At 31.7% G+C, this 23,628-nt stretch overlaps 1 protein-coding gene across 4 annotated transcripts in view; it reads left to right on the top strand.

The window, feature by feature from the left end:
• The window catches only part of LOC145293168 (doublecortin domain-containing protein 1-like), a 562,737-nt gene that overhangs the window by 294,001 nt on the left and 245,108 nt on the right, over nt 1-23,628 (top strand). For all 4 annotated transcript variants that reach the window (XM_080139630.1, XM_080139632.1, XM_080139631.1 and 1 more), the window contains exons 19-20: nt 4,957-5,145; nt 19,310-19,461. In XM_080139630.1, the coding sequence (XP_079995756.1) occupies nt 4,957-5,145; nt 19,310-19,461 (341 nt within the window). The remainder of the gene's footprint in view (nt 1-4,956; nt 5,146-19,309; nt 19,462-23,628) is intronic.

Below are 23,628 nucleotides of genomic sequence, written 5' to 3'. Positions count from 1 at the left end.
TGTTTCAGCTGCTTCCAATATGTTTTATATGTTCTATAGAAATAGAAGTAATGTCCTTAATTATTGATTGTAACATTCTTTAATAAAAAAAAAGTAGGTTTGAACTATTTATGCAGAAAAAGACTGACATATTTATTTATAATTTGCTGTCCTTATTATCTGAGTTGAGATATAGTGAAGGGTGGAGGACTAAGGGAAAAATGATTCAAATTATATTAAACTCTTTCTTTCTCTTTCCCTTTCTCCCCCTCTTTACCTGAACCTACCCTGTTAGTGTTTTTACCCCCCTTTTTAAGAAAGCCAATTAATTTTCCAAAATCTCATTCTGTTTTTAAATTTAATTTTGAAAGAATAAATGTTAGTTATTAATTGAACCAAATCATTTTAAAGCTATAATTACATGACCTGCTTCAAATTCTAAAGATAGTTTTTAAAAACTGGTTGTCGAAATACAAGATTAAAATTGTGACCTAACAATTGAGTTCTTCGTATCTTTTTTAAAATTCGTTAAACCATCTACTACTACCGCCTATTTGAGTTGGCGTTCATCTGATTTTTTCCTGTTTCCATATTTTATGAAAGAAATGGAATCGATATATATTATTTTGTTGTTAAATAACATTTTTCAAAAATATCACAAAAAAAAAAATTAACAAGAATCAAACATTGATTTTGTAGGAACAAAACTTTTAATGACAATAATTTGAGAAACGACTACCTCATATGTGAAATTAAATACCGTAATATATAATCATAAGTGTGCAAGGCTGTGAAGAAACAACTCTAGGAACAAATTGTCTATTTTCAAAGTAAAATCTGGTATCTTTCAGCTCAAGAAGAAAATTAATTTGTGAGTTGTTTTAATAATGACTTTTTCTTTAGCAAAACTATTCTATTCGTATTTGTCCGTTATGGTAAATAATTAGTTAAATTTTACGTTCATTTACAATACTATGGATGTGATATATCTGTCTGTATGTCCGGCAATACAATTGGAAACAAGGTCCTATAACAAGATTAGACAACTTTTCTCTTATGAAATTTTACGAAAATTCCAATGATAGTATTAATTTTGTATTAGGATTTATTGCAACGATATTATGGGGTCTCTGTTTGTGCAGGCATCCATAATCAGCAAAGACAATGTTTGATTTTATTTTATTTCTAACAAAGTCCTATAACACAACTTATAACAAAGTCCTATAAAAAAAAAACTTATAACAAAGTCCTATAACAAAACGTATAACAAAGTCCTATAATAAACTTTAAAAAAAACTTTTCTCAGCTAAGTTTTATAAACAATCCAATGCTGATAATTATCATAGTCTGAGTGCTTGGTTTTTGAAATTTGTGATAAAATCTATAAAAATAATGTAGTGTTTGAAGATTATGAAAGAAAATATTTTTGAAATTTGCACTTTTAACTATTTAAGATAACAAATTTCAGCAGTGTTTTAATGTTTGCCTTTTTTTTTTTTTTTTAATATGAACGGTGATTAGAAATTATTTCCCTTTTATTAATTGTTCATAATTTATTACTGAATTATAATTTTTACAAGAAATGAACATGATAAAACTTGTAGAGAATGGAGTTTTATTTACAATTAAATATGGACGCCAGTATTCGTCTCATTTTTATTACAACAAAAGCGAAGTAAGTCTATAGTACACAAAAATAAATTTACATAACTTTCTTCTTCTTCCCAAGATATAACTTTTATATTCGAAACAAAGGGAAGTAAGTGTGTAATGGACGAATATCTTCTATTAAAAAAATGGAAGTTATCAAAAATAAATCCAAATGAATAGATTATTTTGTAATTTTTGTTAATATGGACAACAATTTTGTTAATATGCTCAACAAAATAAAATGGCTATTCTAAATTAAATATTGATTTTATAGGTCAGAAACTATCAAGAACAAATGTTGAGAATCGAACTGATAATTTTATATATTAGATAGAAGATAGAAAATAAAAGTGAAAATGTATGTACATGTAAGAATGTATTCTGTAGAAATTTAAATTTATAATATATTTATTAAAAAAAAATCTGTAGAAATAATTGTCATGAGGGTATTATTGTATCAAACATGTTTTGAATATTATGTTTTTTTTTTTTTTTTTTTTAATTTATTTAATGATGAAAAAAAATCTAAATTTTAAACAATTCACTAAACACAAATTGTCAATTTATTTACACACAGCTGATGAGGAATATTCATACATTTTCCCAATAGTTTTACTGTATAAAACTGATGATCTATAAAAAATGATCCATAGATCTGACTGGATTTGAATTAGCCTAGATCATTATCTCCATTGCGTTACTTGTGTTTCGCCTTATTTTAAAGAGGAAATAGAAATTTAGGTGAATGAATGCTCTGAAAACGATTCTTTGTAAACACTTAATTTATTATTATTTTTTATATTAATGAGTTACTACGTATTAAAGCCAAAAGCCACTCGAGGATAAGGGTTAATGAGATGGATGGATTGTCCGTTGAATGATGAAGAATATTATGAAAGGATTGAAAATGATAAATTAAATAAACAACATTTGATTTCTATTGTGAAGCATTTGTTGACATTGGATTTGAAGACGACCATGTTGTAGTCTGCAGGGAAGCAACCCCGTATTAATGTATTTCTCAGATAGGAAGTTATTAGAAAGAAACTCTGTTCATAGGAATTCCATTTGATGCATTGTTGTTTGCCAAGAGTAACTTTCTAGTGATTGACCCTTGTCAGGGAGGGTTGAGGACTTTGGAGATCCATCATCAAGTGTTTTGTATTTAACCTCATTACAAATGATTCTTTGCTTGTCTAAGAGGCATGATATATTAACGACAAAGCCACGCACTTGATGTCTTATAAGTGTAAATTGAAACCAACTTCCTTGCATTGCTATTAATTACTGGCAAAGCTGTCAAGAGAAAACCAAAGGAAATGAATTCTAAGCTGTTTTGGGCTTTCATATTGAAATGAACAAAACAAAATGGTTTCCCCTTTCATTGTTTTGCTTTTTAACTGAAGTATTTTTTTTATTATTATTTATGTTTATTTTGCTTTTTATGAATAATGTAGAACATAAAAACTTTTAGTTCAGACAGACCACTTCAAGTTCAGTTCGAGGTCTGTCACACATTTCAAATCAAAATCCTTCAAAGAGAACTTTAATGAATGAAACGAAATGTATCATGGTGGATTTTATTTAATAATGAAATTAATTTGAAGAGGTAGGGGGGGCACTCAGTAACTTTTTTCACTGATCGCGATGTGCATATGTTCTGGAAGATTTTTTTTGCTTAGAAATAAACCCAAATACATTAATTTAATTTTGTAATAACATTAATATGAGTGGGGTGGGGGGGTTCTCACTTATTTGTTTCCTTAGTAACGGTATGTGTGTGTTCATCTTGGGGTAAGAGTGCATTGTAAATTAATAACAAAATTTAATTTGCATTGATTTCATTATATTTTTGGTTTTCACTAATCCTTTAGTCACTCGGTCTAATATTCGAATTCATTGTGATCCCCTCTTATGATGTAGGCCAATGCGTCAAATTATAGTTTGTCAATTTTGTAACCCTTCGCTACATTTATATCCAATTGAATCAAAACACGTTTTACAACATCCCTTTGGATTCCTACCGTTCGAACAATACATCAACTTGTATTTAGGCGATTGTCTGGCTCTTTCTGTATTATGGTCGTTATGATTTTAAGTCACACTAGAAGAAAAGGGAAAGAAACAGAAACGTCACTATCCACTGAGGAACTATGAGATGTCAACAAAACAAGGCACTGGACAAAGGTATTTGATCAAAACTCATTTAATTGGCTCACCATATTGTTACATGTCCTATTTACTAACTTTCTAATGAAGGCAGAGTTAGACACAAGGTTGATTATTAAAAAGGAGGGAAATCCAGGTCCTCAAAACAAATATTCTGGATTGGGTCAAAAATAAAATTTGCCTTAGTCAAGAACGATTTCTCCTTTACTGACTGAAAACAGCAAAGATGGAGTGTAGTATTATACTACACTTTACACTTAGCTAAAAAAATTTTGCTTCATATAGTCAATCCGTATTTTTAAACGAATCAAGTATCATACAATAAACCAATACATGAAAAAATATTGATGTCAAAAATAAGAAACATTTACCTGATTGGGCAAAACTGACTTTATATTTGAATTCGACAGCTTGAAGTTATACCTAGAGTCCCTTACTGTTTTTTTTTTTTAGACAGCAAAATGTTTTTTGTTAACTAGTGTAATTTAGTTTGTCTTGTTCCATAGTGCGAGAGTAAATCAAGAAAGAAATTAGTGTCAATAAACTTTGGAAAATATTGAAAGATTTTATGATTATTATATAAAGAATAGATTGCATGGAAATGAGAATTTCACAAGAATTTGCATTTACTGAAATCGACCATTTTGACATTATGGTTAAAATGTGTTCACTAATCGACTGTAAGACGAGGTTCAATTCTCAGTCAAGTCATACCTCTTTACTAAACATTCTAAGCATTAAAAGATGAATACCAAGAGTAAGTGGAGCAATCCGGGAAAATTAGTGACTCTCTTCACCTCTGTGTTAATTTACAAAAATGGATCCTCCAGGTCGTCCTTGACTATGGTTGGCCCATTTATTTATATTTTAAAGAAAATAGAAGTAGAAACAAACAAAAAAATATTTTAAAAATAAAAATAAATATTTTAATTAATGATGAAATGACATCACGCATTTATTTTCTCTGTCTCTTTTGTATTTTATTTTTTATTTAGATTCACATGAAGACATACATAAAATAAATCCATTTCGTTTTGAATATCATCCGCATTTTTAAATGTGCCAAATGATTGCTAATTAAATATATTTTCTATCAACATTCTAAAGAATGAAAACTTTGCCAAAGTTATCAGATACGGTTCCTTCTTTCTTTTATAGAACGGTGTTATTTACAGCAAAGCAATACCCCAGTTATGCTTAACAATTTGCAATGACCTCCCTGTGACGACAAAACTTTCGTCAGTCGCCAACGATATATCAGGATATGTGGTTGCTTTACAACAAAAAGAAGTCTCTAATCAAGCACAGATGTGGACATTTTTTCAAGATGGGACCATATCAACCCTGGTAAGGCATCGCCTTTTTTTGCTTAAGCATAAAGTTTTTCTAATGTCTTGTTTTTCTTATCTGATTAAAAAGAAAATTAATGACTGTTTTGAATTTACATTTTTTTAAAGTTGTCTAAAAAGCAAATTTTTTATATGTAATGAATAATGAAGTGTTACTTCCCCTATTTTATGATTACTTCTCTTTTGTTAAGTACAAAATTATAAAATATGACTACACTTTCATCAGCTATTCTTTCTTTGTTCTTATTTGTCTTTACATTATATCAAACTAAAATTAGAATTATCAGAATATTATAAATTATATAAGCATCCATTTGCATACTCTAAAGAGCTTCGCCATCTACTGGATAACAAAATTCCATGCAAACGCTGTTTTGTTGCTATGATTTATATTGAACTACTTGCTAGAAGCATCTTCAGTACTGGATAATTGATTGCAATAACTTGTACATTTTACATTTTTATGGCTTTCCGTTTATTAGAGGAGTGCACCTTTCCATTGTTAAGAATGATCTTATTCCTCTAGATCATCTGTGTTCTGTCTATGTCTATGCTTATTAACACGCTAACCTTGTAAAGGATGTGTTTTTTCATCATGCATGGACGATCATTCACTATGGAAAGGTTATATTTTGTGCTGAGAAGTATGGAAACCATTCAGAGGTGCTATGAATAAGCCATATATCTCTCTCTCTCTATATATATATATCTATATATATATAAATGTAATTTTGGTTCGTTAAAAGTGAATAAAACCATATTTCTACATTACCAATTTAATTGAAATTTTCAGAAAATCTATCTGAAAAGTCAATGAATGTTTGCATGTTATTAAAATAATTTTACATTGCGAATTATAAAAATATTAATTAAAATATAAATATTTTTCGAAGTCGTTTCTGCGAGACTGCCCGATAATATTTCTGGTAACTTCCGTTTCAACTACTCTCGAATTACAAGATAAGTAAAAAAAAAAAGTTACTCATGCAGACAGTGATCCGTGCTGAAATAATAACGTTATTATTAAAAAAGACATTCTTAACATGGGGAAGGGAGGGTGTTTTGTACATATTCTGTACTTTAACTTTACAATTGAATAAAAACATATAAAACTTTAATTAAACGCGGAAATACGATTTAAAAAATAGCGTGGATCACTCTCTGCATTAGCACAAAAAAAATCCTATATTTTAAAAATTTAAATTAATTTATGTACTTACCAATTTTTAAATACCTTTATTTATGTTAAGGCTTTTTACTCATGAAACATTACGTTTTAATTGCTTAGTTTCTTTTCTTTTTTTGTTTACATAAAAAAGTTTGTTTTAACTTTTTCTAAACTGTTTCATTTTTACGACATGCCTCAACGTATTATAAACACCCTAACCTCCCCATGTTAAAAAAAAAACACGCCCTTCCATAAACCTCGAAAGCCATTCTTAATATGGGGAAATGGGGGGGGTTCATTCCGAAAGCCGTTTTAACATATGGAAGTTAGGGTGTTTATAATATGCTGGGGCGAGTCATAAAATTAACGAAGTTGCTATCTATTATTTATTGTAAAAATTGCTTGAAATTTATTTATTTGACAAAAAAAAAAAAATTACAATTTGGTACTCCTTGGGCGTTGAGTTCCATGGCGACCAGCAGAAAAAAATAATAGTCGCTCTCTTAGTCCCCACCCCACCCCGCACGTAACATCTTTTATTTATTGACGTTGCGGTAACTAAACGATTATTTGTCACATTTACAAACATTTATTTATTTATTTTGAAAAAAAGTTTTACTTTTTATGAATATTAAAAGAAAAATGGGTACTCATGCAGAGAGTGATCCGTGTTGAAATAATAACGTTATTATTTATAAAGCCATTCTTAACATGGGGAGGGGAGGATGTTTTGTACCTATTCTGTACTTTAACCTTGCAATTGAATAAAAAAAAACATAAAACTTTAATTAAACGTGGAAATATGATTTAAAAAATAGCGCGGATCACTCTCTGTATTAGCACCGAAAAATGTTACTAAACATTTATTAATAATTTCTCACTTTTACAGACTTTAAATTTGTTTTTAAATGACGACTTTTTTTTTTTGAATAGTATTTGCGGATGGGTATGTTGACCCCCCCCCCCATGGTGTTTATTCCGAAATCTGTTGTTAACATGGAGAGGTTGAGGGTGTTTATTCTGAAAGCCGTTCTTAACATTTGTGGAGGTGGACCTAATGTAAAAAAATAAATAAAAAAAAAACTAAATCATTTACTGATAACTTCTCACTTTTACAAATATTTTTTAATTTACATGCGCGGATGAACAAATTGTTGAATAGTGCGGAAATAAAACGTTTTTGTAATAAACTTCGGGATAGTGTTTTGGGTAAATATTTACATTTAGGTCCACCTCCACAATTTTCTTTTTTAAATGGCGACTTTTATTGATAAATAAATTTACTTCTCCGCAACTTTTATTGATAAATAAATCTGCCACGGCACTGAACCCCTCCCCTTTTTTTAAATAGTATTTTCGGGTGGGTATGCTGACAACAAATATCAGTTAAATTTTTCAAATAGCCCCCCCTCCTCCAGAAGTGGTGTTTATTCCGGAAGCTGTTCTTAAGATGAGGATGTTGGGGTGATTATAAGGTGGACCTAATCTAAAAATAAAACAAAAAAATAAGACAAGTTTTTTAAATGATTAAAATAATTTCTCACTTTTACAAACATTTTTACATGCGCACATAAGCAACTATTTTTTTATTAACTTTTTTTTCACTTTTTGTATCTAAAAATTATTAAATTTCAATGAATAGAATAATAAATCATTTATCATTAATATGTGTTTTTGGTTTTGTGTTGAATGAAACTTTTTTTTTTCATTACAACAATAATGAACCAATTTAAATCTTCTGGCATGCGTTTAAGGGTTACGAAATTATCAATAAATCGTTTAGTTACTAAGCCAACCTCAATAATAAAAAAAAATGTTACGTGCGCATGCATTAGCCTTGACTGGAGGGGGGTCTAAGGGAGCCACCATTAAATAATTATGCTGGGCGCCATGGAACTCAACGCCCAAGGAGTACATAAAGTGGCACTTATGCACTTATGTTATCGTGATATTTTTTAAAATAGTATTTTCATGTTAAATTCAAATTTTACAAAATCTTTTTCTTTTATTAATTTGTTAGGCGAAAGTACAGATAACCCGGTCGGTTTCTAATGTGTGGAAAATCTAGCCCCCCCCCCCAAAAAAAGGGTTACTCAGTCTCGAAAGATTTCTTCTCTACTGAACGAGGGAAAAAACGGTGAAGTGTAGTTCACCTGTTTCTCTCCCCCTCTCTCTTCCTCTCTTAATATCTCTCTCTATCCATCTCTCCCTTTCCCTCTTTCAATCTATCTTTCTCTCTATATCACTCTCTCCATCTCTTTTTGAGCCCCTTTCTCTCTCTAACTCCCTCTATCTCTCTCCTTTCCTCTGTCTCATCCCTCTCTTTTTCTAACTCTCCCCCTCTCTCTGTTTATCTATCAATCCCTTTATCTCTCTATCTCCTTCTCTTTCTCTATTTTCATCTCACTTTCTCTTTTCTATCTATATATCTTCCTCTCTATCTGTCCATCTCTAATCCCTCATCCTATTTTAGTCTCCTAAATTAATTACAGTGAATAAGGCATTGTCAAAACATGGATAAATCCTATTTTAGTCATCTAATTTACTGACTGTGAGAATAGAAGTTATTTGGAAATTACTGCTACCTTGAACAGCACCAGAAGTAACTCGTAAAACCTTTCTAATTAAATTGATTTTGGCAGCCATTTGGTAACAAAATGACATAGCCTTGCTGCATGAGGAATACCTGCGACCTTGCTGCCAAGTAGAAGAATTATTTATTCTACTTTAAAACATTCAATTTTTCAAAAATCTCATGTTCGACATCTCCAAAATATCCAATATGGGGAAAAGTATTGCAGAAATGCAAATTATTGTTTAGGATGAATGCACAATTGTATGCAAAAAATCACTTGAGGCTCTTAGTCGATCCTTGCAAGATTTGCGTGGCAATGTCAGACCATTTGGGAATGCAGTAATATTGCTTGCAGAAGATTTCAGACAAATGTTACCTGTTATTAAAGAAATGCTTACCGCAAATACTCTACTTTTTTGTTCCATGTGAAGACATTAAACTTAAGTCAAAATATGCATGTCCAGTTGCAGACTGTTTGATCCGCACAAAAATTTTTGCATCACTTGTGGGAAATTGGGTACGAAAAAGTGCCAGCTGATCAGAGTTAAGGGCAAAATTCTTTGACTTCTAACTTCTGTTATTTCTGTAATTTTATTTCATCAAAAGAGCAGTTAGTTTAAAAGGTTTTTGCAGATATTCAAATTATAAGAATTCCACTTGACTAAGTGAATGAGCTATTCTTGCAGGTCAATACAAAGACGCCCATGAACTTAACGCTATTATTCAATGTAAAATTCCAAGTGAGGTAGTCAAATACAAATCCATCGACACTGTTGTGAAAGCAGATAAAGTGGTTAATTATCCAACAGCAATATTTGCCAGGGATGCCACCGCATGTATTGCAACTGAAATTTGGTGTACTAATTATCATGTTGTGAAATATAAACCAATCCAAGCTTTGTTTTTTCACATGGACAATTTATTCAAGAGTTACCAAACCAGAAATTCTCTCTATCAGCTAAGAAAATGGAACAACAAAAACTGTGTACCGATGCAAAATGGAAAATTAAACCTATAAGAAACATGCTTTTTCTCATTTTGGAACTTTTTCCATTGCGCCAACTTGAGCCACAGCAACGCGTGGCAGGGTACAGCTAGTATATATATATATATATATATATATATATATATATATATAATTTTCAGAATGTGAGAGAATATATCTTTGCTCTTGCGAGCTATGACGTTGTCTGGCTGTGGAAATAATCATATATATATATATATATATATATATATATATATATATATATATATATATACTAGCAATGGGTGCCCGACGTTGCCCGGGTCTTTGAAGGTGTATGCTGAGCAAAAAAAAAACAAAAAAAAACGGTAATTTTTTTTAATTTGACCCTTATTATGACCCTTTAATATTTATTCTTTTGGGCTTAAATCAAGTTATTAAGTTAAATCCATGTCCAAGGAACCAATATCTAAAATGTTTAGTGTTTAGACCCAAAATTGGCGGAGAAGTTTGGTAGAGTTTTCAAAGGTTAAATCGGTAAAATTTGACCCCTTAACAGCGAAATTTTTGGTCGAAACCCAATCACCTCGATTTTCCCAAATCTTAGTACCCTGTATATCAAATTTCGAGTCTGTAGACTAAAAATTGACAGAGTTATTGCGTAGGGAAATATACACAGACACAAACACACACAGACTCATTCACTTTTATATATATATATATATATATATATATATATATATATATATATATATATATATATATATATATATCGCATAATCAACTGGTGCCACAGCAGTTCTTATTAGATCAACAAATTTAATCAACATTGAGCCTGACCAGTACCAAATGGATGACCATTTGTGAATACCAGGCGCTGAACGTTCGAGAACATCTCACCTCCCTGCAAGAAGTGCAAAAACCTAACATTGTCATCTCCCTTTTATTGAGATATACATACGACTGGGGAGCATTTGTGAATTTAATATTCTCATGAAACTTCCTCCTTTGGGGGAAGCCGGCTCAACCTGCCTAGGGTGAATGTTCCTGGCATTCACCCATGAGTCTCGAAAAAAGAAAATCTTGCTACAGAGAAAAATGTGCGTTTTGGATCTGTGAGTCAGTTTGATCTAATATGATTTTCATTATTTATGTTGTCTCTTGAACTTTTAACATAGTATTTGTGATTTTTTACTTTTTTGTTGCCCTTGAGATTTCCAAACCTGACGTTGCAATACATTTTTTCTTATTACTGGCACACTTATTTTTAACCAACAATTTGTTAATATTTTAAAAAATCTTCTGAAGATCATTTTCTAATTAAAAACTAACATATTAAAAATTAAAAAAAAAATAAATTAAAGGAAAATGCACAAGAAATGACATGATGATAAAATTTTAAAATCACTTATTATGTCTTTGCCCATGTTTTTACATAATGTCTTTGCTGATGTTAGACCAGAACCTGGTAGTAGTGATCTGGATGCATGGGCAATCGGTTTTTTTGTATCATCGGGCATTATATGAAGTATACAAGCTTCAAACCATATGAGCTTGTGCTATTTGCAACTATTATTTTCAGCTTTGGATCATAGTGTGTAAGAAAAAGATTGAATGTTATATTTCCTCAAATGCCGCTTGACATTCAGGCATTCAATCCCAGGATTTTTCATTCTAAAGTAATTCATTCAATCGGGTGCACAATTCAAGCATGTTCTTTCATGACATTTGGTAGTAGTTAGTCAGTCCTAGAAAGCTTTGGAGTGCTTGCACATTATCAGGAGTAGGCATGTTCTTTATGGCTTCTGCCCTCTCAGTGTCAGGGTGTCTACCATTTTTATCAATTATGTGACCTAGGTAATTTATCTTGTTAATGAGGAAGTCACACTTAACTTCTTTCACTTTGAAACCGAAGCTTTGAATTCTTTTAAAAACCTCATGTATGTGTTTTCTATGCTCACCTGCCGATTTACTGGTAGTGAAAATGTCATCCAAGTAGGCACAAGTGAAGTCAAGACTGCCTATGACCTGTTAGAAGATCACAATTGCTACCTTGACCCCGAAAGCTAACCTCTCTGCTAAGTTTTGAACCATTATGTTGAACAAAGATGATGGTAGTGAATCAAATCGGCAAAGAATCAATGCAGTCACAGTCTCGAGTGTTGAGTAATTCTTAAGAACAAAAATGACAGTGAAAAATCAATGTAGTCCAGTTCAGTCGTTTCAAAACAGAGACTGGCAATGAATTGACTTGCATCCAAAATTCGATATTTCTATAATGAGGTCGGAGGCTTCTGATTGGTTGATTGTCCTAACCATAGTTATAAATAAGATCGTCTAAATGTTGATAGTCATACTCTTCATTATAATCAAAAACATTTGGCCAAAATTTGTAGAGTCCCCTGTGCATATTAATGCAGATGAGTTTAGAACATTCCTCCTTGACAGAGATCTGTAAGTACGCATCACTTAAATCCATCTTAGAAAATATTTTACCACCGTTTGGTTTGTTAAATACCTCCTCTAGTGTGGAGAGGAGACAGTAGTAATCTTTTAGAGCTGTATTCAGGCCTGTGGAGAAATCTGCACATACTTGAATCTGATTGATGTTTTTGGTCACATATACGGTAGGGGTTGCCCAATGACTGGTGTTCACATTCGATAGAATTCCGGCCTTTTGTGGCGGATCCAGTTCCTTATCAATTTTCTCAGTTGCCACAAATGGGATGCTTCGTTTCTTCTTAAAAAGGGGAAGAGTGTTTTCCTTCAGTTTGCCTCTGGCTATAGCCTTGAAAACCTGCTAAGAATGGTTTCACGGTCTTGTGGGTGAATTTGGTTTGGGGATTGGATGGCCACTCTTTGGTTGTGCCTGACTTTTCTTCTCGTTTGTTTGTTTTTCTCCACAAGAGTAATCCTTTGGTCTGAAACTATTCCTTTGCATGTATGACATGCCTGATTCCTCAGTGTTTCGTGAGTTGTTCTTTACACTAACTACACATTGGCAATTCTTGGCCAACTTTTGGAGAATGAGCCCTTGTTCACTTTCGAGTCTAGATAGGAATCGTCGTCTTATCTCTGCATTTTTGCTGTGCAAAAATCAAACATTTGAAATTGTCCACTGATATTTCAGCTAGCCAAAAATCGTCACAGTGTTTATTAACAATAGACGCAAATGTGAGATAGTCTTCCTCGTCGCATTTTACCAGGTTTAAAGCACTTCTATCTCTTGTGAAAAAGTGTCGTGAAGAGTTCAGATACTGTGTTCTGTGGTCCCTAACTTTTGTAGAAGTTGGCAGACCTTTTTGCATTGTACCACTCTTGGCAGTTAACAGTGAATAAATCCTCATATCTTCTATAAAAAGTGTCAAACGTCATATCCTGCTTGGGTAGGTAGTATTGATAAAATTCCATATGGTGCTTTGGGAAAATGTGTTGCGTCTTATTCAATTTCCATTTTGTTCCTTCTGTTGAAGAAGCAATTTCACAACCAACATATGTTGTCACTGTGCTTGTTGTTGCATTTGGTCTTTAAAACTTTCCTTCAACTTTTGCTGGTGATCCATTTGAGCCCTTATTAATTGCATAATTATGGCCTTAAGGTCCTCCATACTGGATATCCTTCCCAGGCGAAGAACTAAAAAGGATTTTTTTTTTTCTGAAACTGGGAAAAGAGGAGAAGAAAAATCTCGAAAGGGCAAAAAAAATGTCTTTCTTGTGTGTGTGTGTGTGTGTGTGTGTGTGTGTGTGTGTGTGTGTGTGTGTGTGTGTGTGTGTGTGTGTGAAGTCTGTAAGGTCTCAACTTGGTATTTCCATATACACAACTTTAAAGGCAACTAGCGTTCTTTTTTCGAATTTTTTCCAAAATTTTACTGCAGAAAAAACGGCCTCTTTGTCTGCTAGAAAAAGAATGTCTTCGTTTTATTAAATTAAATGTTCATTTCCAACGACTGTCAGGAAAAGAAAGAAAAAATATATGAACTCGAGAAGAAAAAAAAACTTGACAAATTTCAGTTTTCCAGTTTGTAAAATGAAATTTTCATTTCTGACGACAGTTAAAAAGGAAAAAAAGAGAATTTTAAAACTCGAGGAGAAAAAAAACTTGAACAATTTAAAAGTTTCAGTTTGCAATGAATTAATCCCGGACAAGTCAACTGTGAACACAAAAATTAGGCCAGTCTTTAAAAATGGACAGTTTCTTTTCTCTCTTCTAAGCTGTGAAGCCTAATTTGAATAAAAGTGGACAGTTATATTTAGAATTTAGGTTAATTCTTTTTTTTTGTCTTACAGCGTAACGATATTTCTTATTTCTTTTTCCTTTGCTACAAGTAACAAAAGTTCAAACTACAAAACGTTTTATAACAGAAGCCGTTTTTTTTTCAAAAACAAAAATTACTTAACAAGAAATTAAAAACATTATCAAAAACGTCTGGTTTACAGTTGTTTCACTTTCTTTTTTGTAAAGAGACTAAGAAGGGTTACTTACGATTTCGTCCAACTTTTCTTACTGCCAATTTTGTTTTAGGGTTTTTTGTGTAAGTCCAAATCCTCATTCATCAGTGTTGTAGTGATAACACTTTGAATAATTGATGAGGAAGACACATTAACAGTTAAATATGTATTAACAAAACTACATGAAAGAGGTAATTGAGCTGTATCTTGGCTCACTGTTGGATTAGTAGTGACGACCATTACCCGGCAGTGACGTCATGGAATAGTTCATTATTCCAGGCAGTAGGGGTGCGTCCCCAACATTATGTTGAAAAAAAAAATCCAAATTCCATTATAATTATTAAATTTCATTGTAATTAATTTCTTATAGCTATCCATGTATTTCTTTTGACTTTTCTCACTAAGTAGAGTCAATCACACACAAAGTGTTTTTAATACCGTTGTGAGCATTTAGAGAAAGACGGGCTCTTTTTTATCATCATTGTTATCTAATTTACATGGGCATCTTTGCACATCACAAACGTATATGTACATTAGCTGGATATAGTATGTAATCGATGAAATTAATTTGAATAGCAAAATTATATATATGAAAATCCCTGACTAGGTAGAATCAAATATCGCTTTTTCGGATGTAATGTTATTTAGTTCTAAAATCCGACAGACTTTTCTTTATATATAAGATAATATATGTGTTTATTTGTATCACTGGTTTGGTGCAATTATCGTGGGATTACTTTCGACTTTTGCTCTTAATTAGAGATCTACGCTTATGGTGTTTAGTTGGAAATTTGAAAAGAGTCATATGGTAATTATGAAATCCATAACTTTTTCACTGAGAAAATCGATTGATCTTAGTGATCGCCACTGTTCACTTAAAACTGCAGGTTTAAACTGAAAATGTAAGTCAGAATATTTATATTCAGCTCCACAAAAATGTTAATGAATTAAAAAATGTCAAATGCATCGGTTAATCAGACTAAGTATGTAATAATCATCAGCAAGAAACAGTTAACATCAAATTTAAATAAAAACAAATCACTATGCATGAATGAACATCTCAAGAAGGCCGTAGTGTACATCTGCTGAAATGTAGTATAAGCATTAACATTCAACACAATAATATTTAAATAATAATTCTCATCCGAAAAGTTCAGAAAAAATATTTTTTGCAAAATCACATAATTTCTGATTGTATACATTGCATTGTGGGGTTCATTTCTGTTTGCAAAAAAGAAAAAAAAATTATCAACATAACTAAAAGAAAGATGTTTTTGGTTAATTCATTCCTATTTCAGTCACATAAAATATTTAGAGTTGAAAGAACACACACTAAGTATTTTTTCCTTTTCTTTTTTCATCAACAACAGGAAAAACGTTAATTCTTATTATCAGCAACAGTAGTAGTCCTACTTTCTTGTCTTCAGTAATAACAGTTCCAAAACAAGAGATAGATCAATAAAAAACAAGAGATGAACTGACACTCGTCCAAAACACGATGTGACATTCAATAATGAACCGATCTTCTAATAAAAATCACACTCTTTCTATTTAACTATTTTACAGCAGGCGCATGCCAATTGTGGCTGCTTATCTCTTAGTCTATGTGTACCATCATAATACTAAAATTACTTATTCATTTAGTAACACACAAAAAATACCTGTCATCTAATGACTATTAATTTGGCTCTAGGTATCCTTTTTAAGTCTATAACTTACATTGCATATCTTTAATATAAATTTATTGTAACTTTTAGAATTAATTGTTTTCATTTAAATTACCTCCTATAAAAATTAATGAAAAACAATATGTTTAGAAAGATTTTGGTATTTTTATTTTTATTTTTTTTTGTGAAATCATTTTAATTTATTACTGCTAATATCGATAAAACTATTATTACATATATATAATAAAATTGGACAATAAAATTACAAATGAATAATACTAACCAAACATTAATTTATAACTGTTTAAAAAATAGTTTTGAAAATGTGTTAGGGTCTTGCTTTCTACTATATACACATTTGAACAGATTCTTTGATAGTATGATAGTGTGGTAAAAAAAACTTTTGCATTTATTCATTTAGATATATGGCATTAACAAGATTAGATGGAATGTCTAATTGATATAATAATATCTTTTGTGACCAGAACTATTTAGATTTTTTTAACATGACTCATTTTTTTTTTTTTTTTTGCTATAACGTTATAATTTCAGTGTAATCTTCTGTACATTGGTTTGTTTTTGTTTTTCTTTGCCATATAATTGTGATGCGATTTTATTGTTTCTTGTAAACATGTCTGCTCCCTCAGCTTCAACAATTGTAAAATCTTGTCTTGACTTTTTACATTTCATATTTTTTCAGAATTAATCAAAGTTTTTAGATGCATTTTTATGTTTCTATGAAACACTTTTTTATCAATCGGTTGTTCATACTTCAATTTTTTTAATTCCGATGGCATTTCTATAAGCGACCATTTCTGTTGGTTCAACTTAACCCTGACACTTTTTCACATAATTTATTCTTTCAATGACGTCATTACACGAGCATTAAGTGCCCATATTCTAATTTTTTTCTCATCATAGCTAATCTATTTGTGAACTATGAAATCTAATATATAAACGGCTATATGTCTGTCTCCATATTTTCAAATTCTATCTCCTCAGAAACTAAAAGTCGCAGAGCGGCGCTAGGGGCATCAAATGATTGGATTTTTTACAGGCCATTCATTTATGGGTATTTAGCCGGTAAAAATTGTTTTTAAGGGGTCAAAAATGGGTTAGAATTGAAAAAAAAGTCGTTAAACATTTTGTACATTTATCTTAGTTTATTTTAAATTCTTAATTGGTTTGTATGTGTGTCACGTTGGTACAGTGGTAACGTCACCAGCTTTGAATGCTACAGTTTCGGTTTTGATTCAAACCTAAATACTGGCACCTAAATACTGTTTTTTTACTTTTGAAATCACAAGTCTATAATAATATATACGAAATCTGGACAAATTAAAATATCATATTTAAGCGTATTTTACGCCCGGATAAAGCCAGGCGTCCTCTCCCCCACTAGTAAAGAGAAAATGAGAAAGTTAAATTGGATTTTTAATTTAACTTTCAAAGTGATCGTATGCTATTGACTTGTTTTCAATAGATATTATATTAATATTCATGAAAATTGCTACGTCAGTTATGACAATAGTCCTAAGTATATGCTTACACTCTTAGTTGGAGTGACTTAAGTGTTTTGAAATGAATCTAAAATGCGATTTTCTTTGGTTTTCACCCTAAAGTTATAAAATATAAGTTTGAAATAGCATTTTCACTGCTAAATGAATATTGTGGATTATGCTGCTTTTTTGCTGGTGCTAAATTTGTGCACTAAGCAAACAATTTGTTTAGTCCACGAGGCTGGTAATAAAAAATATCACTAAACAAACGATTTATTGTCTGTGAAGCTAGGAATAAACAAAGAATGCCACAAAGTGAAAAATGAGATTTGTACAGGATTTAACTTAGTGTCTGAAAACAGAGTTTACCTAACACAGATATTGTCTTAGACAGCATGACTAACAAGCCGAACCTCTAGAGAACTGTACAAATAACTAATCCCAATATTGTACAACTTCAGTATTGATATTCCACTTGTAGAATTTCGGCTTTCTCTAAATGCTTAATTTGTTAGTCAAACTGTTATATATAAAGGACCCGTGTCAAATGGCGATTAGTTCAGCTAGTATGGAGTTTGAGATAGACAAAACAGAATGATTTGCAGAGTAGAATCAAGGATAGCTGAGATGCAGATTGAAGTAAAACGAAAGGTCAGATCAGTTAGACAAATCAGAGGTATAAGTCAATGAATAACATCATGTCTTTTGAAAAACAAAGGTTTTCAAATCAGTTTGCCGAATAGAAGACATTGACTAATGCAAGTCTATCATGAGTTGCGTGAGACAGTTGGCCGTTAATATAGAAAGAAAACTTTGATAATTGCTATGTATGAAATGTTACTCTGATATATCTGTTCGCATGTTGGCAAAAAATTTGTTAAATAATTCATTAGTTAAGAGAATATTAGCTTCTCTCTCATTCTTTTGCGAATCAATTCTTTCCAAAAAATAAAACCTTTAAGGAACTCTCAGCGAACATCTCCTTGTGTCCTTTTCTACATAAAAAGATACTTTATTTGTATAGCAACCACTAGACGAAACTGCGACGATGAAGAGAAACGATGAAAAACAGACATGGACGATAAATGACTCAAGTAAAAATATAAAGAATTTTTTGTTTAAGACAATGCCCGCATTAAATGATCCCCCTTCTGAGTCTGAGAGTTAAATCATATAAGAGTTTCATTTTCTTTATTATTCCCAGAATCACATTTGTTTGGTAATTTTAGTGATGTTACTTGCACACACATTAACATAGAAAAATGGGCCGCATAATGAATAACATATACTGTCGAAATAAATTCCAATATTAAATATATAAAAAATTTATGAATATGCAAATTGAATTACTCTTAAAAATATGCATATTATTTGGAATAGATGGAAAAAAGATATCATAAATTATTGTTCCTAGATGTGTTGATAAATTGCACTGGTCAGAGGTTTATATCATCTGTATACCATAAGCCAATTTTCACTTCAACTCCCATCATCCATATAATGTAATCGTTTGTTGCTTACAACACCAAGCAAAAGCAATATGTAGTAACAGCAATGCACATCAAGAGATAATAGTTTCAGAGAAACCCGCCATCAAAGCAACTATCCAGAGAGCATGACATCAACTCCAAGAAATTTAGACCAGACATCAAAGGACACCACCCAAAACTTACCACAGTTTGTATATTCAAATAATATGATAAAATGAATCTTTATCTAAAAAAAAATTCAGAAACTTAAAAGTATTCTTGTTAAATGAAAAAAAGTCTTTGTTCGTTATAACAACTATTTATTTTCTATCAACTTTTGACTCAATATGCTTCCTCTTTTTTATGGCAAGATGCATCCTAATTTCTACCTAACATGGCTTGGCAATAAATATTTGCACAAGAGTGAGGAAGCCAAAAATCTAGTGCAAGGAATCAAAGATGGCCACAACGTTTTCCTAATTGCTGCTGAGCGACTGCCCAAAAAAGAAGCTGCTTTACAGAGGTAAGACTTTCAAATTTATTTTATTTTCGTTTTACGGTTTAATTTAACAAAACAATAAAAATAAATAAACAAAATCAATTTAAAGCAATTGGCCCTGACGGCAATACTATTATAGCACTCAAAAAACTTCAAACATAACTAGCTCCCACACTTATAAAGCTATTTAAGCATTGTCTTAAGGAGAATTGCTATCCAACAGCCAAGAAAACCACATCAGTATGTCCTGTATTTAAAAATTCAGGTGATCGGTCATCTCCCTTTCAATAGAGACCAATCAGTCTCCTGTGCGTCATGAGTAAATTGCTGGAATCTGTGGTAAATTTGAGAAGTAGTTAACCACCTCAGCAAAAATAGCCTCCTCAGTGACATGCAATATGGTCCCATTCTGCTAGATCTAAAGCAGATGTGCTAACAGTTATATCTCGTAGGATTAGCAAATTTCTCGATGGAGGTTTCTTTCTAGGGCAATTGCCCTTGACATCTCAAAATCCTTTGATAGGGTATGGCATAAAGGTCTATTCCACAAAATCTCCAGCTACAGTATAGCTGGAAATGTCTTTTCAATTATTAAATCATTTCTTTCTTATAGTGGTTGAGATGTCTTTTCAATTATTAAATCATTTCTTTCTTATAGTGGTTGAAATGTCTTTTCAATTATTAAATCATTTCTTTCTTATAGTGGTTGAAATGTCTTTTCAATTATTAAATCATTTCTTTCTTATAGTGGTTGAAATGTCTTTTCAATTATTAAATCATTTCTTTCTTATAGTGGTTGAAATGTCTTTTCAATTATTAAATCATTTCTTTCTTATAGTGGTTGATGGGTAAAAATCAGAAGCTCAAAGTATTAATGCTGGAGTCCCTCAGGGGTCCATCCTGAGCCCAACTCTTCCTGATATACATAAATGATCTCCCAAATCACATCCGATCATTTGTAGATATTTATGCTGACGACACTACTATCTATGGCAACACTTCAAAGGCAGTAAACGACTAAGTTCTCTCTTATTCTCTCTCCTCTGATCTTGATCCCGTGGTGCAATGGGGAAAGAGGTGGCTGGTTAATTTTAATGCATCTAAAATAAAGCTTCTATCTTTACATCATCAATACTCTGATATCTGTCTGGCATCAATTGGAATGAATGGCTCTCATCTTGGGGAGGCTCCATGTTTTGACAAGCTTCAATGTTTTACCTTTACTCCTGATCTGAGGTGAAACATGTACATCAAATCTGTTACCAAGGTTGCTGGAAAAATGGTGGGATCGTTCTACCACTCCAGTAGATATATCACTGCTGATGCAAATCTCTACTTGTATAAGAGCCAAGTACGTCTAATGATAGAGTACTGTTGCCACATCTGGGCAGGATAAGCTGCTAGAAGCAGCTTATCCTGCCTTGAAAGATTTCAAAATAGACTTTGTAGCCTAGTAAGAGATGCCCCTCTTTCAACCTCTTTCCCACAGAAGAGACGTTGCAAGCCTATCTCTGCTTTATCGTTATTTTCATGGCAAGTGCTCGTCTGAGCTCCAATCTATGGTTCCCGCTGTCCTGACTTTCACGAAAACACTTGTCTAACTGAAACCACTATCAATAATTTTCCCTACTCTTTATCTGTGCGTAAATCTAAACGTAGATTCTATGAACAAAGCAATGCACGCCTGTGGATCTGTTCTATTTTCCTGTTTTTTAACTGATTACAATATGGTTGTCTTCAAGTCCAACGTGAACAAATTCTTTCTTAATGAACCATCCCTTTAAGTAGTCCAATTTATCAAATTTCCACTACTAACGATTACTATGACGTCCCCTTTGACCACTGTACACTCATTAACCCTTATCCTCGAGTGGTATCCGGGCCTTATCCAAAAATTACAAAAATCGATAAGGTAGAAAAAATAAATATTAAAGAAAATCATTTTGGATGAAAAATAGCAAAATAAAATGCTTGGCTAAAAAACACTGGAAAGTTCCAAGGGGAGGTAAATTGTTTCATATAGAGCGGGTTGGCTGGACCAAATTGACTCTTTCCCTCTGCAGGTCTCTATCTTCCATGGCCTTAGGAAGATCTTTAAGTTGTAAGCCAGTGTCATCTGTTAATCATTTTGTGTTTTTCATATCTGTTCCGATAGGACAAATTTCCATATAACTTTCAGCACTCCAAGCCTTGGTTATTCTGATGTGGATGTCTTTTTTAGTGGATGCGATGTGACTGCTAAGATATTCAAAGCCATCTACTTGTTTGGGTGGTGTTCTGTCTAGTGTTTTGATTGTGTCGGTTTGGTGAAAGGACATATATTTTGTTTTAGTTGCATTTGTATGCAGTCCAATCATGACAACTAACTCTTCCAGGATATGTAGCAACTTTTGTGCATTAGCATTGTCATCAGTTAACAGAGCAAGATCATCAGCGTAATCAACATCAGTAATCTTCTTTGTTGGATATCGTCTGCTTCTTGCAGACGATATCCAGCAAAGAAGTATGAAACATTGTTAACAATGTTAAGCCACATTTCTCATATTGATTAACAGAGTGTTTCAGTACACAATCGAGATCGCAGATAAGAATGGAGCCAGAGTGTTACACTGTAACCAGCTTTTATTTCAAAGAGCGCACCGTGGCTTTAGTGTGCTGGTAAATAGTTTGTAACTATTGCCAATTTTTTAAATCAATTGTGTATTAACAATCATAAATATGAACTATGTGTTAACAATCATAAATATGACTTATGTGTTAACAATCATAAATATGACCTATATGTTAACAATCATAAATATGACCTATATGTTAACAATCATAAATATGACCTATGTGTTAACAATCATAAATATGAACTATGTGTTAACAATCATAAATATGAACTATGTGTTAACAATCATAAATATGACCTATATGTTAACAATCATAAATATGACCTATGTGTTAACAATCATAAATATGACCTATGTGTTAATAATCATAAATATGAACTATGTGTTAACAATCATAAATATGACCTATATGTTAACAATCATAAATATGACCTATGTGTTTACAATCATAAATATGACCTATACGTTAATAATCATAAATATGACCTATGTGCTAACAATCATAAATATGAACTATGTATTAACAATCATAAATATAAACTATGTGTTAACAATCATAAATATGACCTATATGTTAACAATCATAAATATGACCTATGTGTTAACAATCATAAATATGACCTATGTGTTAACAATCATAAATATGACCTATACGTTAATAATCATAAATATGACCTATGTATTAACAATCATAAATATGAACTATGTATTAATAATCATAAATATGACCTATGTATTAACAATCATAAATATGACCTATGTATTAACAATCATAAATATGAACTATGTATTAACAATCATAAATATGAACTATGTGTTAACAATCATAAATATGACCTATGTATTAACAATCATACATATGACCTATGTACTAACAATCATAAATATGACCTATGTATTAACAATCATAAATATGAACTATGTATTAACAATCATAAATATAAGCCTTTTTGAGTATAATTGAGTTACTTCCCTTGTTATTATGTAACTCAAAAAACTTTTCTCAAAACTATATGGCTATTTTTTTATTATAAAGTTTAAAAAAAAATCATCTTTTTTTTTTTAAATAATGCGGTAATATTAGTAGTACTTCTGACATGCCAATTAAGTAGATATCATTGTCACGACCGTCTAAATTAACACAAAAAGTCAGTAGATATAATTGTTTTTAAATCGATTTTTTTCATTTTCCGAATTTTGCTATTATAGCGTAGTTGCACTGAAAAGAATTAAGAGTCCTAGTGACATATGGCCGAGTGGTCCTAGACGTTGTATCAAAGTTTACAGTTACCCAAAGGTGCTGAGTTCAATCCTGAACGAAAGCAGTGAAAAGTAACATTCAAAACAGAGAATTAGCAACTATGTCCCAGAGTCTAGCTGGAGTTCGAACACGGTACTCCCGTAATAATAATAAAGGGTTGGGTTCGAGACTTCTAACAAACGGTTCCCCAGTTCGATACAAAACACCTGATGAAGGCCGGAGGGCAAAACGGCCGAAACGTTGTGACTATAGCAACCAAGATGAGGAAGTCAGTCCGACAATCTCAATAAATGAAAACACCTCATCTCAAAAATA

Source organism: Euprymna scolopes, chromosome 14 (genome assembly GCF_053919585.1).
Source record: "Euprymna scolopes isolate OS-2025 chromosome 14, ASM5391958v1, whole genome shotgun sequence".
NCBI classification, from domain to species: domain Eukaryota; kingdom Metazoa; phylum Mollusca; class Cephalopoda; order Sepiida; family Sepiolidae; genus Euprymna; species Euprymna scolopes.
The sequence above is the reverse complement of the archived record's forward strand: the minus strand, read 5'-3'. Positions and strand labels throughout refer to the sequence as shown.